Source organism: Esox lucius, chromosome 13, assembly GCF_011004845.1.
Source record: "Esox lucius isolate fEsoLuc1 chromosome 13, fEsoLuc1.pri, whole genome shotgun sequence".
Taxonomy (NCBI): Eukaryota; Metazoa; Chordata; class Actinopteri; order Esociformes; family Esocidae; genus Esox; species Esox lucius.
Window position 1 is genome coordinate 1567383 of NC_047581.1, and position 23268 is coordinate 1590650.

Below are 23268 nucleotides of genomic sequence, written 5' to 3' on the forward strand. Positions count from 1 at the left end.
TCACGAGTGCAGTCTCAGTACTATGATGGGATCTAAAACCAGACTGGAATATTTCATAAATGTTTTTTGTCTTTAGGAAGGCATTCAGTTGTTGGGAAACACATTTTTCTAAGATTTTTGAGAGGAACGGGAGGTTCGATATTGGCCTATAATTGTTTAATATGTCGGGATCTAGATTAGATTTTTTTAGAAGAGGCTTAATTTCCGCAATTTTTAGTGAGTTTGGTACGCATCCGGAGGAAAGGGAGCAATTTATTATGTTCAGCATTGGCTGACCTAGCACAGGAAATAACTCCTTAAGTAATTTTGTAGGAATCGGGTCTAGCTGAGAGTTTGTGGGTTTAGAACTCATTACAAATTTTGTAAATGTGTCGAGCGATACGGTATCAAAAAACTCAAGTGTCCCCATTGACACCTGATCAGGGAGGCTCCGGAAATTTTCCGGACAACCGAGATTTTTAGGACCATAACTATTTAGGGATTCAGTTATTTGTTTTCTAATGGTGACGATCTTTTCATCAAAGTAGTTCATGTATTCATTACAACTAAAGTGAAGACCCACTTCACATGCTAAGCTTTGCTTTTTTGTTAACTTTGCAACTGTATCAAAGAGAAATTTTGGATTGTTTTTGTTCGCCTCAATCAGGTTGGAGAAATAAGCTGATCGAGCAGACGTGAGTGATTTTCGGTATTGTACTGTACTGTCTATCCAGGCTAGTCTAAATACTTCCAACTTGGTGGAGCGCCACTTTCGCTCCAATTTTCTGGAGGCTTGCTTAAGTGCTCTAGTATTGTCGGTGTACCAAGGAGCAAGTTTCTTGTTGCGTATTTCTTTAGTTTTTAGTGGTGCAACTATGTCTAATGTATTTCGCAGTATTGAGTTTAGATCCTCGATTTGATCGTTTACAGATTTATTTACTCTGTCATTTAAGAGCGAACTAGTAAGAATATCAAGGAATTTATTTGTAATCCGAGAATTTATAGTACGGCTTTTGAAACTCATTGTTTGGGGGGCAAGTGAATTTCTTGTTTTAACGGTAAATGTAATAAGACAGTGATCCGATAATCCAGGATTTTGGGGGTAAATTATTAGATCTACAATATCTATTTCTCGTGACAGGACTAAATCTAAGGTATGATTGTGGCAATGTGTTGGACCTGAGACATGTTGGATGAAACCCATTGAGTCGATTATGGCTTGAAAGGCTTTTTGAAGAGGATCATGGGGGTTTTCCATATGGATATTGAAATCGCCAAAAATTAGAATACTATCTGCCATGACTACAAGGTTAGACAAGAATTCTGGAAACTCATTGAGGAACAATGTGTATGGCCCGGGGGGCCTATAAATAGTAGCTATGTAAAATGATTTATCGGCCTGGTTAACTTTCATGAGTAAAACTTCGAAAGAATGAAACTCTGTGATATGTTTGAGAGTAAGTTTATATTTACTGTCATAAATATTAGCGACACCCCCTCCTTTTCGGGATGCACGAGGGATATGATCACTAGTATAGCCAGGAGGAGAGGCCTCATTTAAGGCAGTGAATTCTTTAGGCTTTAGCCACGTTTCACATAAACCAATAGCATCTAGTTTATGATCAGAGATTAATTCATTTACCGCAACTGCCTTTGGAGCAAGAGATCTAATATTTAGGAGTCCCATTTTGAGATGCGAAGTGATACAATTATTTTTCTTTGTGACCGAGGTGGAGGAAGGCTTTATCTTAATAAGGTTGTTTTTGTTAGCACTACCTTGTTTAACTTTTCTCAGCCTGGAACGAGTCACAGTGGCAATAGGTAAAGCTGTACTAACTACTCTGGCTATGCTATTGACAGACTCCACTATGCTAGCAGGCTGGCTAACAGCCTGCAGCCTGACCTGCACCCTATCTCATGTTAAAGCTATAGGAGTGAGACTCCTGTCAATGTTCCTAGACAAAAGAAGAGCACCACTCCAGCTAGGATGGAGTCCGTCGCTCCTCAGCAGATCAGGCCTGGCCCTATTTCTGGGAGAGTCCCAAAAAGAAGGCCAGTTATCTACAAACTCTACCTCCTGCGACGGGCAGAACTCCGTTTTCAGCCAGCGATTGAGTTGCGCAAGTCTGCTGTAGAGCTCGTCACCACCCCTAGCTGGGAGGGGGCCAGAGACAATTACTCGATGCCGACACATCTTTCTAGCTAATTTACACGCTGATGCTATGTTCTGCTTCGTAACCTCTGACTGTTTCATCCTAACATCGTTGGTGCCAACGTGGATAACAATATCTCTGTACTCTCTATACTTGCCAGTTTTAGACTTCGCTAGCACCAACCCCAGATTTGCGGCTACGTCGGTGGCTCTGCCCCCCGGTAAACAATGTACGATCGCCGGCTGATTCTTTAGTCTAATACTGCGTGTGATGGAATCGCCAATGACTAAAGTTTTCAGTTTTTCAAGTCCACCGGTAGAACATGCCTGCCGACCATTCCCCTCCGAAGACGGCTCGGGTCTTGACTCCGACTCCAGTGGGGAAAACCTGTTCAAAGTCTCAGTTGGTTTTAGCAACGATTCAGGTTTAACTGGTCGACGGCATTTCTTCCCAGTGACCAAGAGAAAGTTATTGCCCGGCTGCAGGAGTTGTGCCGGGGGGCTAACAAAACTATCGTTTCTACCTGGTGGCACTGACGCAGATTTTTCTATTTCTACACTAGCATAATCCTTGCCTGGCATTTGCGTCAGAAGCCGAGCCTCTAACTCTGCTATCTTTAACTTAAGACGAACATTCTCCTCCGTGTTGTTGCTACAACAATTACAGTGAAAAGGCATTGTAATGATACTTAGCCTCGGGTTTTCAGGGGTGAGTAGTTCTGTTAATTATGTCCAAAAAGAGTCCCGGTGTAGAAAAGTTGGGTAAGAGGTCAACAGATAAATATTGCGTTGGTAAAACTCTAAAATAGAATTTTGACCAATTAGTTTATATCGAGTAAATTCGAAAAAGTTTGGCAGGTAGCCAGGTAGGTAACAGCAGGCAGGGTACAGCACGTCAACAATCCCACAATGCAGTTCGTCTCCTGTACGACTTGAATGTACGACTTGAGATGAGGTTCAGACAACCACTACCCCACACAATTAATTTAGTTTTTTATTCAATCTTTGACTCCATTATCGAAGTGTCAAACCGGCGACAAGTCATGGTCGACTACTATTAGGAGAACTGTGTGGAAATGAATACCGCAGAGTTGACCTGTGTGGTGAACCAATTTTCATCTAGGACCCATTTCTATGGTGTGCTGGCAAGTGACCAACTACCTAGGGTGCCTGTCCGAGATGTTGCATCAATGATGATTGTTAATACACACCCAAGCAATCAACCTGGGGAGCACTGGCTGGCTATTTACATAACGGATGATGGCATTGGAAGGTTTTATGACAGTTTTGGAAACCCCCCGGATTTTAAATATTTTCCCAAGTCAATCAAGGCCTTTCTGAAAACCTGCGAGAATGTGGAATACAGTTCAAAACAAGTATAGGACCTGGTTTCAACCACGTGTGGACAGCATTGTTTGTTCTTTCTCTTTCTAATGACAAAAGGTCTGAGTAATAAAGATTTTATGTCTTTTTATGCTGATGATTTACGAGAAAATTATGCCCTAGTCTCAAAGTTTGTAGCTAAGACGTACCAGAGTAAGCGTGATAAGCAAATGTTTAATTGCATACAACATGCTCAATCTTGTGAAACGTTTAATTTGTGCCATGGTTGTTGAAGAAATAGAAAAGCCAATAACGTGTATGTCGAATTTATTATTCAAAAATAAAAACATTTGTAAAACCACATCAATGTTTACATTTCATTTTTCATACAACATTTATTCAAGATAAAACAAACATACAATGTCACAAATAAAATAAAAACACATTAAAATGGAAGCCATTTTGCGGGGTCCGTGGTATGAGGTTCAAAGAAAGCTTTGGCTGTTTGAAAACCAGTTGCTGGTGGTGTGGCTAAATCATCCATTGTGTCACCAGACTTTTGTTTATACAAATTGATTTTACGTCTTACATGCGCATTTGGAATAGTTGTAAAAGGCATGTTGAGACATGCCATGGCCTCTAAAAACATACCCCACCCCAACGGTCTTCTATCGTCAGCAATTTTATTGGTAGCTGTCACACTTTTAACAAGATCCAAGAGGTGCGAGCCCTTGATTATCTCTCCTTTGAAAACAAATTCACCATTTGAATTCCATGAAGTCAAATCTTTAGACCTGTGCATTCTATTAAGAATATATTCAACATTCTTTCTACGCTTCACAGGCACATTATCCAAAATTTCATCAACAAGGTCAACATTTCGGTCAACAGTTTGCTTATTCTCAGTCACGTTTACTACAGCAGCCCCGGTCTCAGACCCGGGTAGACTTAAAGTCAGGGTGTTTGTATCAAGTTCCCCCTGGCTCACAACAGTCAAAAATCTTTGTAAAATGGCAGAGTATCTTTTAGCTTTCTCATGTAAATCCATATCAGGCTTCAACAGTATATTGCGAATCGATGAGTCCAAATCATTCTCAACAGATTGTCTTACATCGGTGCTAGTCGTTTTGGATTCTCGCAGTTTTTCCAACTGATGTTGTGGCATCAGAAACATTTTCTGAGCATGTTCCATGTTGTTTAACCCTGTCTCGATGCAATTAGACTGGTTAAGAATGGAACTGCAACGCTTAGTAACGGCAGTAGAAAACCTCCAGATTGGTTGATGGATTTTCTTTTCCGTGCAACTGAAGTGTTCTTTCTAGACATGTATATAATTTTGGCTTTTTGTCTCTTTACTTTTCGGAGCTGCGACTCTGTTAAGGGTATATTACCGCGCCTTAGATTAAGCGCTATTTCACGAGGTCGGTGGATGCTGATTCTAAAATAACTTTTCGTTGACTTGCCGGTGCCTTAAATATCATTTTCAAAAGTGGTAAATTTCTACAAATGCGTTTAGACATGATCAAACTTTCTTAGGAACGTACACGACAGGCCAATCCCCTGAAAAAAACCCTGTTCTCAGACGGTAGTCTTCTGGTGTTGTAGCTTTAAAGTCAATAAGTAAATAACCAAAAGGCGGATGTGTTGCATCTTTAAAACTCTCCATGAAGAATCGAGAAAGACCGGGGTATATCTGTCTGCCTAAAATACTAATCTGCTGATTGTCACGGGGGTTTTTAAACAAGATGAGGTAGTTTGTGTTCAAGTTAATAGTTCTACTAGATTTGCCTTTAACAAAAATGTTTTGGACGAGGTAAATTGCACTCAGGTTACGGTGGTGTGAATATTGTGTGAAAACTCTCTCCATCTCCAAACTCTCTGATGCACTTTTCATTAAATCGTCAATAATTAAAAGGTTGTTTTTCTGAATCGGTAGCAGATTGTCATCACACAGCGATGTTGGTAGACCTTCTATAAAATGTATCTCCTTTACTTTCAACAGTTTGTCATACAGCGGTTGCCAACATGAATAAACCCAGACGATATTTTGAATTTCTTTGGAGAATACAACCTCCGCATTATCCAACAACATCTTCACAAAATATGTTTTACCAGAGTTACTGGTGCCACTAATGACACAGCTGAACGTGTGTTGTAGTCGCGGGTCAAAACCGCTATCCATCCTAGACTGTGGCTTAGTACCCATAAGGCCTTGTGCTGTAATCAGGGAGCAGTACACGCTTGTTGTACACAACTCTGAAACGCTTAGACACTACTCGGTGAATGTTCTTTTATCTCTAGCAATTGTGTCTGCATTAGCAATGACATGATCATCATCACCGCCCTCACCCCGTACAAAGTTGTCAACCAGTCGTGTCAGCGTCTCCAAATTAACAATGGTTGTGTTGTAGCTGTTGAGCGTAATGCCTTTTGCTTTGAGACAGGTCAGACCTTTAACGGTTTTGTAACCGTATGTCTTTGGCCCACCACTAACAAATTGAGCTATGCTGTCACCATCCGGTAACTCATCGGTCAAGTCACCCAAGAACGGGCCCAGTGGGGGGACCCAATCCCCATGGCGTGTGACAAAGATCACGGAATCAGTGTCTGTGTAGACTACACGTCTATCCAACTTCTCCAAGAGTGAATACAACTCGAGTCTAGCATAAGCTGTTGTGAACGCGGCAATAAAAATGTTGCCGTTACGTGGTTTGATTGGTGTCTGTTTTGTGTAACGCCACTGTACCATCGCAACAGTGTCTGAGATGAACGAGAAATAACCAACATCTATTTCACTGGAAAAAAGGTAGTGGCTAAACTCCTCCGGATCTGTAATTAACATTGTGTTCATAAGGTTAGTCCGCTCACCAGAGGTGGGGGACTCGAGTCACATGACTTGACTCGAGTCTGACTCGAGTCACAATTTTCAGGACTTGTGACTTGCTTGATTAAAGTATGAAAATGACTTGACTTGACTTTGACTTGAGAACAAGTTACTTGAGACTTGACTTGACTTGAAGTGGAAGACTCGACAATGACTTGAACTTATAATAAACAAACAGCAATCAAATTATTTTGTATGTTGTGACATCAGCAGCACTAATCAGTGTATGTTCCTTTAACGCTGCACAATTCAAACCGCGCAAAACATGGCAGACAGTAACGTTAGTCGAGCTCCACAAATAGTATCGTTTGGATACAAGGACTTTGAACTGGACCGTGTGAATAAAAAAAGATTTGCCAGATGCAAAATATGCAACAACGTCAAATTTCATTCGTCATTTTAAGAACCACAAGGAAAGGTAAGAAAGTAATCTCTTTATATTCAGTTTCACTAAGATCTATAACGATTAAGTAATGGATTAATCTTTTGTTTGTCATAATTTGGCCTTGGTTGCATATTTTATTTTTTCTTGTTAGAAATGTGTATCATTACAGAATACATCTGGTAAATAGATGTAAGGGAATTTGACTATAACAGTGGCATAGCCTGAATTTTAATGTTGATGGGCATCTTAAAATGAGCGGGCATGTATATTATTACACATAGGCCATAATGTCTGTATTAAATGTGCGCATTTTCAAGTGTTTGTGGACTGCGTGTGGAAACTAAAAAGCATTGTGCTTACACCATAACAGTTAACTTTACTGCATGAAAGGCTAACATGGAGGCGCCGATGTGATTACTAGCACCTAAACATTTCGAAGAGTTTTTTTTTTTTACTCTTACAGACAAGAATAATTACAGCGTAATTACATATTAGGCAGTTTTTCAGTCACAATAATTAGTTTATAAGGTTGTTATTATTAGACCTTATTATATGTATTGGTTGAATTCCAGTGCAGAGTGCGTGTTATTTCTTGATAACAGACCGTTGCCATTAAAAACAGCGCGTTGCTATGGACGCAGCAGGATTCTAACCAGAGACGGAACAGACTATTTTCTTTAGAGGAAGCAATACAATCGTTTTTAAATCAATAAGTTCCTTTTGAAATCAATATTTTGTGTCAAATTATTGATTTATTTGGTAGGTAGCCATGTAATAAGCGGGATAAGGTATAGCGAGGCGGTTGTTATAGCGAATACAACCCCTTCAGGCTGATTCAAGATCCCTCCGCTTCGTCCCCCCAAAAAATTGGAGGAGAAAAATATTTGATTTTGAAATCGAGCTTCGCACCAAGCGCACGTCAGAAACAGAGGACAGTGTGTGTGTGTGTTCATCTCTTTAGTACTGTGACTTGACTTGAAACTTATAAGGACTCGACTTGACTTGCTTAGGGTGAACCCTTGACTTGACTTGCTTGATTTATCTGAACTGTGACTTGAGACTTGACTCGAGACTTGATGGTTAAGACTTGAGACTTGCTTGGACTTGACCATGTGTGACTTGTCCCCACCTCTGCCGCTCACCCATCTTACCCCAAATACTATTCATTGCCAATTTAGTTAAAGATCGCCTAGCACTGTTTACAACAATGTTTTCCTTGTCAAGCTGCACACCCTCCTTTTCATGATATTCACGGATATACCGGTCTTTAGCCTCATCGTCAACCACAGATGGTGGGAAATCGCTAGCTTCCTGCTTGTGCTTCAGGAACGGTCTCTTGTAATCTGCAAAGAGAGCATCTGATGTCCTGGTGAAATCCCAGACTTCAAATATTTTCACAATGCGATAACCTTTCTCAACAGCTTTAACCAGCTCAATAGAAACCCAGGTACCGGTTAAAAATCTTTCTGAATCAGTATGTGAACAAACAGTTACCTGGTTTTCAGACTCTGCACATAATCTACACAATGGAAAGAACAGCTTACCGCCAACCCTGTGTGGTAAAACGGGGTGATAAAGGCCTTTCGGTGGACACACTGTAGCCTTAACAATACCAAAGTAATTGTCTAGTGGTTTGAAATCTCGAAAGATTATGTCTGGATGCCCAATCGGATAAGTCTTTGTCTTGTTGCAGAATGGGTAAAGACTACAGACATCGTTATACTGAATAGTCTCCCCTTCTCGAGCCGTAAACTTCAGATGAATCACATTAGTACGATCACCAAAAAGAGCATCCCGAGGGTCAAGGCGCTCAGGAGCATCAAAGGTCTTCAAGAAAGCTTTGACATTTGCGGATGTGTTTTTAAGCCGGTTCCACTCACACTCCCATATGTATTGAACATGTACGTTGTGTTGTTCTTTCAAAGCCTCTAGCTTTGTCAACCATTGCAGGTGCATCAACCCATACTGAATCTTTGTCACCGGATTGATGCTTGCTGAACAATGACACTTTGGGTGACCGTGGCAGAAACAACCTAGAAATTCATAGACCGTGCTAAAACCATCGCGTTCAGCATAACCATCAACGTAGTAGGGACCGATTTTCACTTCACCCTTGTTCAGGGCGTGCTGTATTGTTATATTCTTATCGGAGGCCACATATTCAAGCCACTGGATTGAGCTGTTTGAGAATGTCTTCTGACAACGGTTGTAGTTGTCTGAGGGGACCAATGCAATGGTGTCCTTGGTGAGGAATCTGTTGCAAAAGACTTTCATGCATGCTGAAGCAATCGTAATTGACCGGAATGGGTCAACACCACCACACTCCAGGAACTCGAGTCTGTAGCGCATACAACCCTCTCTCAAGATGACCACATCATTCACGCAGTAAGCCTTTATTTCATCCTGCATGACAAAGGGGTCTTTGGAAACAGTTGCATACCATTGCAAAAACTCATCTTTTTCTTTAGCCATCATGGTATTCACACCATAGTAATGCGGTTCCGGATGGGGGTCAACATAGTTCTCATTCTCCTTGATGTTAAACTTGTAAGGAAAGTAGCCTTTTTTCGAATCCTTAAAACCCATAGCACGTGGTAAGGCTGACAGCTTCATAGGTAGAAAGCAATGACTATCAATGTATCTCTGATTGAATGTGCTGTCTGTAAAAATCATGAGCTTGCTACCATTTGCAATAAGTGTCGTGCCAATACCATTGTTAGCTAGGTACTGCATCAATATGTAACCATCGAAACCTTTAGAGTTGTGTGCTATAAATGTGTAGTCACTATATTTTGGTTGTCTAAACTTTTGGAAAAAAGCTGCGACACAACCATCGCCGGCTGAACACCACGTCTCGTTATCAAAGCTTATTGCACACACAAAATTTGCAGTGTGTACACCATTCACCGGATTGGCAATTGTCTCAAAATCATAAAATATGTAGCGCTCACTGGGGTCCTCGGGCTTGGAGGGTTTTATAAAACACTGATGATTCATTTCAACCGCCAGATCCACGTTACAATTGGGGCACATGTTAGCAATGCACCTGTGTGCTTTATAGTTGGCAATACTGACATTGTAATAGCGACCACAGTCGACACAGTATTTCTTCTGGTCACACCTGCTAACCCAACGACCCGCACTTTTGTTGTGCTTCAAGCGTTTATGCTGGCTATAACAAAAATCTGAATAACATATCCGTTTACAGTCAGGGCACTGCTTTGTGTTACGGGGTTGGGTATGACAATCTTCATGAAGACAGACACTACAGCTATGTTTACAACCATGATCACCACGTGTGTTGAAACCGGTATAGCACCAGTCACAAACATAAGACACACCCAGAAAACCCTTCAGATTCATGATACCATAGAAATGGTTGTCGTGTAAGTACATAAAGACAGTTCTAGGGTGGATGTCCACGCTGTTTTGAAACTTGGTAAAGTGACCATCCCTTTGTTCGATGAAAGACAACAATTTTACACCCTGTCATTTCTTCAAACCTAACGATATCTGTGAATGACACACATTCATCTAACGCTAAACCAGCCCCCTTATGTAGCTCACGACCACTAACCAGGGCCTCAGGATGTGTACTGCGGGTTCAACATACCCATCAAACAAATGGAAAAACATGCAGAATCGTTATTCTCAGCCGCATATAAATGCCTTCTTTTTTTATTGATAATCTGATCTATCAACAATGTTTGAGCTTTAGGTCGCGGGGCACCACCCTCACGGTTTTTGACAATTTGTACCACCAGTTATAGTGATTCATCAATCATAATCTCGGCATTACTCTGCATAACACTTTCAAGTAAATTACCAAACATGCGTTCATTATATTCATCAGCTCTCATGGTCACATGTACGGGGTCTATCAGAGATTCACCAATCAACTCAATCTGCAGACAGTCACCAGGCCCGTGTACAAAGTCTGAAGCTCTAACAATCAAAGTATCCAAGCCTGCCATAATACCTGCATAGAATGTGCCAAAATCACCAACTTCACCAGTATTTTGTAAATGTATCAACTGTCGTAATTCAACATTGTCAAACGCATTACGTTGTATAACTCTAACGTTATCGCCATCACCGCGCTGAGTTTGCATCAGAGAGCTCGCAGGAGAGTCAATAAGGTTGTGTGCAAAACAGGGGCTATTAAAATCTGTTAACAAGCCTTGCATCTGAGGATTATTGCGCGCATCGCCATGTGACAAAGTAACGGTTGGTTCATCTGTATTTTGAGGTGTGGTCGATTGATTATGTGTAGAGGTTGTTGGTTGTTCCGGGTCTGTCTGGTTTCTAACGGCATCTGTAAGATTTTCTGTAGCTACACACAGTCGGGGTTGTCTATATGCTTTTTTAGGGCTTGACGTATTCTGTTGTGACAAACGATGCCTCATGTTTGTATTATGGCTTTTATCTATGAGCTTACCATTGTTGCTTCTAGGCATAACACCCATGGATACAGCCGTTGCACTTGTGTTAGGCTTTATCTACGGCTTTTGTGTAGTGTTTGACAGGGTTGTGATGTTGTTTCCGACCGATCTAGACATTTCTCTCTCTCTACGTTTTCTGGTCAAAGATAGTTTATTCACTTTTTTAGGATAAGCCGTATTCGGATACGATATGCATGGGTTTATAATAGCAAAATCGCTATTGTCTATGGGGTTCTCAATGTTCATATTAGGGATAATATCTGGGGACTTGTCCGTTGCGCTTGTGTTAGGCTCTATCTGCAGCTTTTGTGTAGAGTTTGACAGGGTTGTGGTGTTGTTTCCGACCGATCTAGACAACTCTCTCTCTCTCTACGTTTTCTGATCAAAGATAGTTTATTAGCTTTTTTAGGATATGCCGTATTCGGATACGATATGCATGGGTTTATAATAGCAAAATCGCTATTGCCTATGGGGTTCTCGTTGTTCATACTATGGATAATATCTGTGGACTTGTCCGGTGTACTTGTGTTAGGCACTATCTGCTGAATGTGTGTAGAGGTTGACGGTGTTGGGGTGTTGTCACAGGTCACACTAGCCGAATCTCTAGCGTTACGTTTTCTGGTCAACGATAATTTACTGTGTTTTTTAGGATCCATGATTCGTAACAAGTATATTAAACAAAAATGTAAGCAAAGTTGATGACACACACGCACACACACACACAAAAATGGCTGCAAATCACATTTGAAACACTTAGGACTACCCTGTTTTGAGACTAAAAAAGGTTACAAGCTTTATGCATGAAACATCATTGACCTGTTCTATTGTTCGCGTCTAATTCGCGTCTTAAAAGCATGATTTGATCCCTAAGCGATCTATTTTCCTCTGCTAGTGTGGACACCTCAGTAGCTTCATATCTCAAGCCTTGTAAATGTGTATCTACTTCATATCTAAAACCGTTAATAATGAAATCCATATCATCAAATCTGTTACGAACAACATCTTCGATTCTGACCATGTGGTCATTTAGAAACTGATGCTCTCGCGCATGGTCATAAACCATATCATACAATTGATTGAAATCAACACCGGCACCATCCCGGTTTTCTCTTACCGGACCGCTGAAGTGTAACGGCGGCAGCAAATCTTCTTCATTGAACGATGTTGTTGTTTCGATTGTTATGTTGAGCTGGTTTTCTTGCGGCGGCACAACACCTGTCTCATCCGTAGTGCTATTATCAACCACGACTTGTTGTGTAGGTATATAGGGTTTCACGATAGCCACTTGTCGAATTGGTGACAGTCTCCGGCGTCTTAATGGTGGTGATCGGGGTGTCTGGTATAGATCTTCCAAAGAGTCCGCTGTAAATACATTTTTCACTTTTAGTTATTTGATCATTTCCGCCTTGTCTAAAAATGTACACACACACACACACACAGTACTTACACATGAAGTCAAAGCAATTTTTTTTGGCGCCTTTTTCTTTTTCACTGGGGTACTGTTTCTGTCACAACCCCTTAAAAAATCATCATCTGTTGAACACCCTGAAGTATAAAATACATTGATATTTAAATATACCAGGTATAATGTTAGCCAAACACAACATACATGTTAATTTATAGTAAATAAAAAGTTGTAGATTTTTGAGATTTGATATATGCTTGTGATATAAACGAGATGGTTACCTCATTATAACACGTAAGCCCGCTCGTTTCTAAAACAAAACATCAAATTACAACGGTTGTGTGGTAAACGGTATTTTTCGATCTGTACAGAGATAAAAACATACCATGTTATTACATACCTGCAGCCATATTGCAATAGGGAACACAATGACTTTCAAACAAACAGTCGATATTTGCTTGAAAACTATAGGAATAAAATGGGTGTTGATATGTGGTAGCCTTATTAAGATGTCTTTAAGTTAATATGTATCTTGCTGGTTAACAGCATATGATTAAAACAGCAAATTTTGGGGCTTCAGTACACCATGTGGCCCCCGAGAAAATCAACACTGGCAAGTTGTTGCACTCATCAAATCTTTTTAGCTATACCCTGCAGTTGGCTTGACATGGATTAATAAAAACACACAACTGTGCTTTTAGTGTAGCTTAAAACATGAATAATGTATTATTGTTAAGAAGTTAATTTCACTTACCTTAAAAAGTCAGATGTGTGCTGCCAATGTATCTCACCGCGATCGAAAGGATGAACCCCACGCAAATCCCCCTTTTTAACCTGGACCATTTGACATACGCCCCCCAAAATGTCTTTTTACAGAATAAGAGATACTTATTGGTCGAAATACATGAGACCCTCACAAAAACACATCACAGCCCTGAATATTTTACACATCCTTACCCCTGAATCAGAACACAGCCTGTCGATTAATGCCGCTGTGTCTAGGGCCCCCTTTTATGTCAAAAGCGGGGTTGCTTTAATCTAAACCCGATCATGTTTGGTTTCAAACTGAACATTATATTCTTGTTATAAACAATATACTACAATATTAATTATTCATCTCAATATATCACAACTTAACACACATATCCCTATTCGAACCACAAAGCCCCCCCCCCCCCCCCACACACACACACACACACACACACACGTACACGTCTTTCTATAAAACTGAGGACCTTGAAATTACACATTCAAACGAGGACCACCTATTCTGAAAGAATTATTAACAGACACGCACCTCATGCCAGCACAATGTTCTTCCACAAACACAGAAATCACTCCAAAACCTGAAAAAAACTATGAAAAAAATATCCATGCAGAGTGCTAGTCTAGTGAGGACCATTGGTTACTAGGCAGTTGTTGGATTGCATATCCCTAACGAAAGTCTGCCATTTACTCAGCTGTTGTAGTCAAAACACCCAGTTTCTCCACATTACTCCCATAAAGTTTGAGTGAATTTAAATTAACTTATAATACACAGCATATTTTTAAGATGTTTCTGATGAATCCTGTGATTAAACATTTGAACTGTTAGCAGCTTGTTAAAATACCCCTGTGATCATTCTGTGTATGCTGTCTTATGTAAAAAAAATTGTTTACATGATTTTATGTTACAAAATAAAACTTGCAACAAGTTAACACTTTTACTGTTAAAGCTCAGTAACTTAAACATATATTGGATCAAGATGACTGTAGAATGCACAAAAATAATAATCAAGAAACTGGAAATTGGCCTGTAGAAAGTTCACACTTTAATCAAAATTGTTACTTTAGTCTGCTCCTGTACATCTAAAAACACAAATTCTGTTATTTTAAATGGTAAATCCCTTATGTTGAAAATATTTTGATTGGGTCTGGGACAAATTAAGTTGGTTGTGTGGACAGGCCATACTAAAAGGTGACATGTTCACATTAACATTCCATGTCTTTACAAAAAAATAAGAGTTAGTCAGTTAAAAATAAAGCCCTTAAATCTCCAAGCATTACAACAAATGTACCGTTCATTTTGTAGGGTCAAAACATAGTTAACAAATGATATCTGATACCACAGCGAAGCAAGGTACAATTTGAAGAAAACACGACATGATGCACACAGCATCCCAGAGGTACGGATCTTACTACATTGAAATACTGGGACTGGTATAACAAGCTTTGAAAAAGTCAAAAAACAGGTGTGATAACACAGACAGGTCCTCCAGCCAAATACCATCTAATAGAAACCGCACTGGTTAAAATCAAAAGAAAAGCAATTTTTCCTATTAAGATTGAAGTGCCAATTAAGTGCAAAATAAAGTAATAATTGGCTGTGACAAGGTTGTAGATCTCAAACCAGCCATACAGCCATCATAACTGGAGTAATTTAAATGTCTTTGCACAACAAGAAATGTTAATTGAGAAAATAAAAATGCTTACAAAATTATTGATGAACTAGTTGTATCTAGATGGTCTTGCTTGACAGGATAAACATGCTCAGTTTTTTTACCACAAAAAATGAAGAAATTGAACAAAAGCAGAACCATGTTACTAGCATTAACTAGAATCAAATTTTGGAACAATGTCTAAAATGTTTTTCGTCTTTTACAATTCCCGGATTCACTTTGGAAAACTTCACTTTCATCACAGGCTACCCTTTTACTGGCTGAGATGAGCCTTTTCTTTTCTGATTGTATTGTGTTATGCACCAGATTTTTTATGTCTGTTCAAGTTCTGTTTTCAAGTGCTGGCTCTGACCCTTTACATAACAGAATATCCTGTTTGCCAGGAACCTTCTTCAGTGCCTTAAATTTCCCCAAATGCTTCCACACAGCCTCTTTCTCACAGCTGCTCCAGGGTTTCTTCTGTTGACTAGTCATTATCTTTGAACCTAATTGAATCAGAGGAAAGGGAGGAAGCAGAAGTTAGAGGACAGAGGTAGCCAGCCACTTGCTATCCACGTCTACTTCAAGGTAGAGTGTTCCCAAGTATTTTATAGTTTCCCGCTGCTGCAAAATCAGCAGCAGGTTTAGCGAGTAATGTTTTTCTGGTAATTGATGGGTTGGCAGTTATGGATTAAGACCTCAACGAAAATAAAATGCTATGGACAAGCTGTGTGTATTTATTTCTAAATTAAGTAATCCATTCCATCTTCTTGTTTTCCCTTTTATACTTTCCGTGTTAAGTGGTCTTATAATGTAGCCTATAGCCTACCTTTAGAAAGCTCAAGGTAGCCTATCGTGTGTGTATATATAATTAATAAATATTAGAAATTGCAGCCTCAAACTGCCCCCATAACAACTTACCAGACAGTGATATCTGACTGCACTCTTGCTTTGCAAAAGCAGCCAGCTGTACCCCAACTTACTGGACTGAGTGACTTGTGAAGCACCCTCACTGGCCTCTGGTCCTGAATCCAAGTCTTTCTGGTGTGTTGGTCTTGACTTTCTGGCGTGCTTTTTTACTTCTTGCTTGCCTAAAAAATATAAGGTGCATAGGCATGGATGAGCCGGGTTTGCATCTTGCCCAGCTACTGGAGAGCCAGGAGTTTCAGCCAAAGTGAATGATATTATTAACTTTTTATAACAGTGCTTTGTAATAAAATCATTATGTTTTACATCTGCTGTGATGGTAATTCCATCGATAGAAACTTCAGTTCAAGAATTTCCATAACACTGCCCCCTAATATCCCATGCTGCTGTAAAATACAGTTCACACGTAAGCCCCATTGGCTTACTCCAAACAGAAAACTAAAACCGTTCTCTCCCGACACAGAATGACGGCAGTGTCATGAAATTTCCAAAAGTATATTTGTCATGTTATGTTAATTGCTTTGAAATATCTGAGATAAATAACAAAAACATGCAAGTACGGATGTAGCTCACAAAATGAACTTTTAGCAATAGAATTGTCTCCAGACAAACTAAATAACAAAATGAGAGCAGGTGCAAAAATACATGAACACCAGAAAATCCATGCAGCAACATAAAGACATGCCTTGGTAAAAGGTTTTTGGGGCTATGATTAATATAAATGTTTTCAGAATGCTATTTGTAACAAACTGCTGGACATTATAAGACCCATTGTCAAAATCTACCAGGATTTAGCTGGTGATCACTTCTACCCTAACTTACCAGACTGTGTGGGTTCTGAAGAATCCATACTGTCCTCCAAACTTCCATCTGAGTGCTGTCGGGGTTCTTTTTGGTCTCTTGAAATTTTGTCTTTGCGTTTTTTCTGTCCTTCGACATTCTTCTCTGGAAAACACAAAATATGACACATACAAAGGATCAAGAACCAATCTACATCAGATCAAGCAACAACATTAATAAGCTCCCTTGCTTTGCAATAGCAGCCTCGATGGATCTTAACTTACCGGACTGAGGGAGTTCTGAAGCACCGTCAGTGACATTTGTGTCTGTGGCCAAATCAATCTGATCCAAAGACTTGCCTTTGTATGCATGGGGTCCCTTTTCAATTGCTATCAGCAATTTGCTTATTTTAGCAAGCTGCATGGTATTCTCAGATAGTCTGTAATATTCACGGTGGACACGAATATCATGACCCATAAACTTTGCGACCTGGTCCATTTCATGGTCTTGAAGGTTCATCATCTGGCAAAGAGTTGCTATCTGTTTTCTAAGTTTAGTTGATCGAAGGCGGTCTGGATATTCCGCTCCACAGGCAGAGGCAAAGTATCGAAGGCAGTCAGAGCCCCTGATGCATGTGTTTGCCGACAATCTAGCAAAGACAGAAACTCCCACCTGGCTCCTATGTTGAATAAGGATGTTGACTGATGACACCATACGGTCTGTGAGAAGTACAGGAACTTTGTTCCCCCGTTTGCCTCTTATTTCCAGACGAGTAAAACTTTCACTTATAGATTGCTCTAGCTTTGACAGGCTGTTGTAAATGTCTAGGTTTGCAGTGGCTCTGTTCCTTGATGTGTACGTTTGTAACAGTAACTTTGATGCTTCTCCCTCCCTCCTTCTATTGAACAATATTATGTCCGTGAGCAGGCTTTGATTCAGACTAACCCATGCTTTAGGATCAGATGTTTTTGATAGCTGTTGTATTGCATCATCAAGTCATCTTGGGTATCAAGTCATCTTTGTTCCACTTTGCACGTTTAAGGGTATTTAATGCACCTCTTGAAACATATGTATTCCAGCTTGTTTCCAACAACTTAATGAAATTCTTTGCACTACTCTCTGTGCATTTGTCCCCTTTCATCAAGCTTTCACATGCTAGTAGTCCTGCAGCGGTTTTAAGCGAATAACCTATTTTGCATGCCAGGGAAGGTGTTTTGTATTCGTTTTGATCGCTCAAGTACCCAGCCACTTTCCTGGCCCCTGATACGGCCAACTTGAATTGGGCCGGTGCACAAACATCCTGCAGTGACTGCACCTTTGGATCAATCTCTGTCACAGCGAGCATGAACCTGCCAAGTTCACGCATCTTCTGACTGATATAAACATGCTGGAATTTGTTCTCTCCGTGTTTTTCATATAACATATCCCCAAATGTACATATTAGTGGATCATTTTTACACTGAAGGGCTATCTCATCTTGATTCATTATATGCAGTATACTTTTGCATCCTTCTGAAGCACTGAATTGGAGAGGAATAAGTCTTGAAGCAATAGATTGAATCCTCTTCTTTTTTTCAAATGTATGCTCTTTTTTGACTCTACATGATGCCTTATGTTTCCATAAATCAGTTTTAACAAAGCATCCTAAACAGTGTGGACATGGTAAGTAATCACTTGCTTTCACATTGGCTTCTGGTTGCCTCCAGGTGACCAGATCCTCCTCCACCTGTTCAAGAACCTTTAGATTATGCTCATAATCCCCTTTGCTGCGCAGTTCCTCTAGTAACACTGCCCTGCGTCTTGAGCCTTTTTGAAAATTGAGAGCACGGCCAACATAAATTTCTTGGCCATGTTTCCTTTCCAGGTGACGTGCTATTTTACCATTAGGTTTGCCACAATAAATACAATAGTGTTTTTTATCCCACACCCGTTTGCCATCAGCAGACTTGGTGCTTTTTTTTACAATAATATTTGGTCTGGCCTTACCATCTCCTTTCTCATCAGATGATACCAGACATGGTGATTTCTTGGAAGTGGGTTTTAATGCACCTTTGCTGGTCTCTGATCTTGCATTCCAGTCACTGTTGGCCTCTTCGTTTTTTCTCTGTCTTGATTCTTTTGTGCATTTTTTCTGTCTTTTTATTTCCATGCCTGAAAAACAGTAGAGTACATACAGAACATCAGCAATAAATCTACACCTAATCTTTTCACATACACTCACAAGTAGACAGAACCAGGCATGTGGATGGATACGATTACATTTGGTCAAAACCTTCAGCTTAGCTCCCAGCCAGTCTAACATAGACGCTGGAATGCAAAGTAACAAGCAAATCCCCATGCTTATAATGATGATATTACCACCCTTCTAGGCAATGCTGGTCAATTTGCACCAATCATATGTAAGATAGAAGCGCAGTCAAGGCTTGAACCTCAGACTGTGGTGGAGTCAAGGCTTGAACACCTGGGAGCCCCTGATACGTGCTAATCAGAGGAAGACATAGAGAAGCGGGAATGTTTGAAGGTATGACAAATCCGAGTGGGCAAAGTGGAGTTAAATATGTAGGGATGCCATCTCTCCCTCCAACTTCTCAGTGAATTATACTCAACCATTATGTCTGCTCTTACCATCATTCAAACACCCAACTGGACATGATGGTTTCTTGCAGAAGGATGAGTACTCTTGAGGGTTTAGTTTTTTCTTCTGTGGAGCTTTCACTGGAGCTGTAGAGCTTTCACTGGAGCTGTCGCTGTCAGGTTTATACTCAAGAGTCCGATGCAGCTGAGCTTTCAACATCGTTTTGTAAATCACTATCGCTGTCCTCCATGTTCATCTGTAAATTGAAAACATATCAAAATTAAGGACTTAGGGCAGTCAAAAGGTTTTCTTGTGTTTCGTTTCTTATTGGTAAAAACATTTTTTTTTTTTATATTTAGCTGCTAGTTAAACAATCCACAGAACCTTGAAGATGCAGTTCACAATTTAGGCTGATGGTTGTAAAAGTGGATTGTCAAGCCACAGGGTTGAGCGATAATTTGATAAATATCGTTATCAATTTATTTTAATAAATCAATGAAAATAACCCTTGATATCATGATATTGCTAATTCTGCTAATATTCTATTCAGAATAAGAAAGTATATTTATTTTTGGATGTAGTTATAATAACTTTTCACATTGTGTTTTAACTACATAAACTAACGTCATGGTCAGAATTAGTGAAATATTCCTTAATTGAGGATTATCAAGATAAAAAAACATTGCCTATTTGAAAATACATTAAGATCTGACAATGTTTAGGGGCATTACATTGTAGATTTTGATTTTCATGGGTATTCAGAGTTCAAACAAATCTAATCAAAGTATCACATGAAAGGCCTGCTCAACAAACATACCTAAATGGCGGGCTACAGTACATACCTTGGAAACAGAGGAGACTCTTCTGGTTTTCTCCATATTCTAATAAAAAGTACACATTTAGTTAACAATAAGATGGACATCAACAAGATATACATTTGACACAAAGCAAGCTAGGACACGGGGGACAATGAGGTACACCACGTGTGGCATGTAGCTCGCTAGCTAGCTTGCTAACGTAGCTCGCTGGCTAGCTTGCTAACGTAGCTCGCTGGCTAGCTTGCTAACTTAGCTCGCTGGCTAGCTTGCTAACGTAGCTCGCTGGCTAGCTTGCTAACGTAGCTCGCTGGCTAGCTTGCTAACGTAGCTCGCTGGCTAGCTTGCTAACGTAGCTCGCCTCAGCTTATGACAACATGAATTGTTCATTTAAAAAACAAAGATTGGCAATATAACCATTTGCAATTTACTTCTCTAATGTAGTAATATGTTACAGTTAGGTTAAAGTATAGCAACAAGCTGGCTAGCGTTATCTAACTAATAAAAATAGCTATACAGTAGGCATGGAAAATTGCCACCTACCTAACCCATTGTGCAATGGCTTGACAATGCATGAAAGGATCTTACAATGTAAAATGTTACCCGCTACTACAACTTTATTCCTGGATAATGATGTTAACCAAACTCAAACTAAGTACTATATTTTTCGAAAAAACTAAATACAGCCGTTTTTTTTCTTACTCCGCTCATGTTGCTTTCAAGTGAACTATGAGCAATGCTGCATCCACACGTGGGATTGTGGGGGAGGGGATTGAAGTTGCTCGCTTAGTCACTGACTTTGGATCTGTTTTGACCCTCTTCCCACGCATTACTGATCGAGGTTAGGTTTCAGGTAGGGGAATGGGAAACTGAACCGAGATCAGTATCTAAGAGAAACGACACCAACGGCATGTAGGGACCGAGAGCGTTGCCCTCTCGATTCGCCAGATCTTGTAAAAAATCTACCCGAAGTAATTAAGTAATTTATATAAATTATTACCTTTATCAGTTCCAATGTCTTCATGTACTCTTCTTCATTTATGTTTTTGACTGATTGCTGATGTCTTTCTTCACAAATTGTATGGTGTCGATAAAGATATGCCATCCGTTTTTGTAACGCATTCATACTGGAAATATGAGCAGCTCATAATTATCGGTCGACAAAAACAATGGTCCTCCCCTCCCCCACCCAGGTCTGGACCTCTTGTCAAAACAGAAATTATTTCTCAGAATTCACTACATTGTTTTCAAAAGTTGTGTGGTGTCTGTAATACAGTTGAAGCTTAGGGAGACACCCAAACGGACTAATAAAACAACCATAACCTAAGTAACCTAAGTTAAACAACCATAACCTAACCTAAGTAACCTGAAAGATTCAGATCTCTTGGCTTCCCTACAAATGATCACCTCATAAATATTTGTTTTGCTGCTGGATGGGAAACCTAGGTTTGAGACCTGAAAGTGACAGTCTCCATTAGAAGACAGTGCTCATTACCTTAAGCTGATTTTGAAGCAGCGGACAGGACTACCTTTTCATCAGACTACGAATCTAACAGGACAACCTTACCATTAGACAATTCATCTAACAGGACTACCTTACCATCAGGCTATGAATCTAACAGGACCACCTTACCATCAGGCTATGAATCTAACAGGACAACCATACCATCAAACTATGAATCTAACAGGAAAACATTACCATTAGACAGATTCATAGTCTGATGATAAGGTAGTCCTGTTAGATTAACTCTCTAATGGTAATTTTGTCCTGTTAGATTAACTGTCTAATGGTAATGTTGTCTTGTTAGATTCATAATCTGATGGTAAGGTTTTCCTTTAAAGGACAACATTGCCGTTAGACAGCTAATCTAACAGGACTACCTTACCATTTGACAATTAATCTAACAGGAATACCTTATCATCAGACTATGAACCTCACTCCATTGAGCTGTACACATGGTAGCAATATAGTAGGGAGGAGTCTGGGCACATACTCTCCTTAACAGACAGGATAATGGAGATAACTCTGCCTAGAAAACCCACTAACTATAAATTGTTTTGGATAAGGGTCTGTTAAAAGATCTCAAATGTAGTGATCAATATTTCCCGATGTGCTATAATTTTGGCATGACATAGGCAAGCCATGTTCAAGTCCATTCCATCAAACTTCACATAAGCTAGTGATCAGGAAGTACCATTTCTGCTGATAACTTTTAAAATTGGGTCTATGACAAACACTGCAACTGTCAAGGTTGGCCTGTGGAAGAAGTTACAGATTTCATCTAGTGACTGAATGGTCACTGGTTTAACAAGGTGTGTGATCAAATACCAGACCCCACCCAATTTAGAAATATATATTCATAGTGCTCCCTTTAACACTATTATTAATATATATATTTATGAATTTCAGTTCTGTGCTGAATTATATACTGTAGCTGAAGGTTGGTGTAGTGGTCCTAACCTAGAAGCTAAACTAAAAGCATCAAGCATCTTGTATTGCCGTGAGCCCTTAAGGAATGCCTCCTGTGAAATAAAGGACAGGTACTATACTAAATGTCAATGCTTTAGATCTAATGACAGTATCCAAGCTTTACAAAATGCTGAGATGAATACCCTATGGCTGACGTGTGTTAATTCTGACTTGTAAATTAAAACCTCCTTCTGTAGTTTCTGCAGGAGGTAAAATATCACTTTTTAATGTTAGCAAGGGAATAGGATGTTTCCAGTGTATCTGTGCTGTTAGAGTTCAGCACAAAAATTTGACCATTGGCAGCTCAGGGAAAGATTAGGGTTCAAATTCAGGGAGTAGATTCCTGCTAAGAAATTAATACTGATTTTGGAGAGGGTGTGCCTCATTCATAAACTCAAGTCAGAAAATTATCTGAAAAAATAATTTTGAGAACATGGAAGATGTTTCAATATTTGTAGAACACTGATACTGCTACTTAATACACAGAAAGAAGACTAATTGGGGATTTTAATCACAATTATCTGTAAGATAGTCAAACAGTATGAAGTGAATTCTTGTGTAGGTAACATGACTGTTAGTCTCAGTGAACAGGGTTGTGGGGGAGGGGAAGGCCAGGTGAATCATACAATGTTGCAATTTCCAACTGCCAACTACCAAACTCTCATAAAGCACAAAGTCTTGCTTTTCAGAGTTGTGCATTACTAATTAAATGCT

The 23268-nt window shown here is 39.7% G+C and overlaps 1 protein-coding gene across 2 annotated transcripts; it reads right to left on the reverse strand.

Annotated features, from left to right (window-relative positions):
* Positions 1-15303: 15303 nt before the first annotated feature.
* On the reverse strand, positions 15304-20142 carry LOC109615233 (nucleolin 2-like). 2 transcript variants are annotated; one of them, XM_029118738.2, is made up of 6 exons: positions 20112-20142; positions 19320-19525; positions 18681-18845; positions 16737-16859; positions 15971-16078; positions 15304-15493 (listed from the first exon to the last, which is right to left on the reverse strand). In XM_029118738.2, exons 2-6 carry the CDS (start codon positions 19486-19488, stop codon positions 15330-15332), a joined length of 729 nt encoding a protein of 242 aa, XP_028974571.2. In that variant the 5' UTR covers positions 19489-19525; positions 20112-20142; the 3' UTR covers positions 15304-15329. The 2 variants fall into 2 exon arrangements, with proteins under 2 accessions (XP_028974571.2, XP_028974570.2); XM_029118737.2 differs by lacking the exons at positions 18681-18845; positions 19320-19525; positions 20112-20142 and adding an exon at positions 16979-17672.
* Between the last annotated feature and the right edge of the window lie 3126 nt (positions 20143-23268).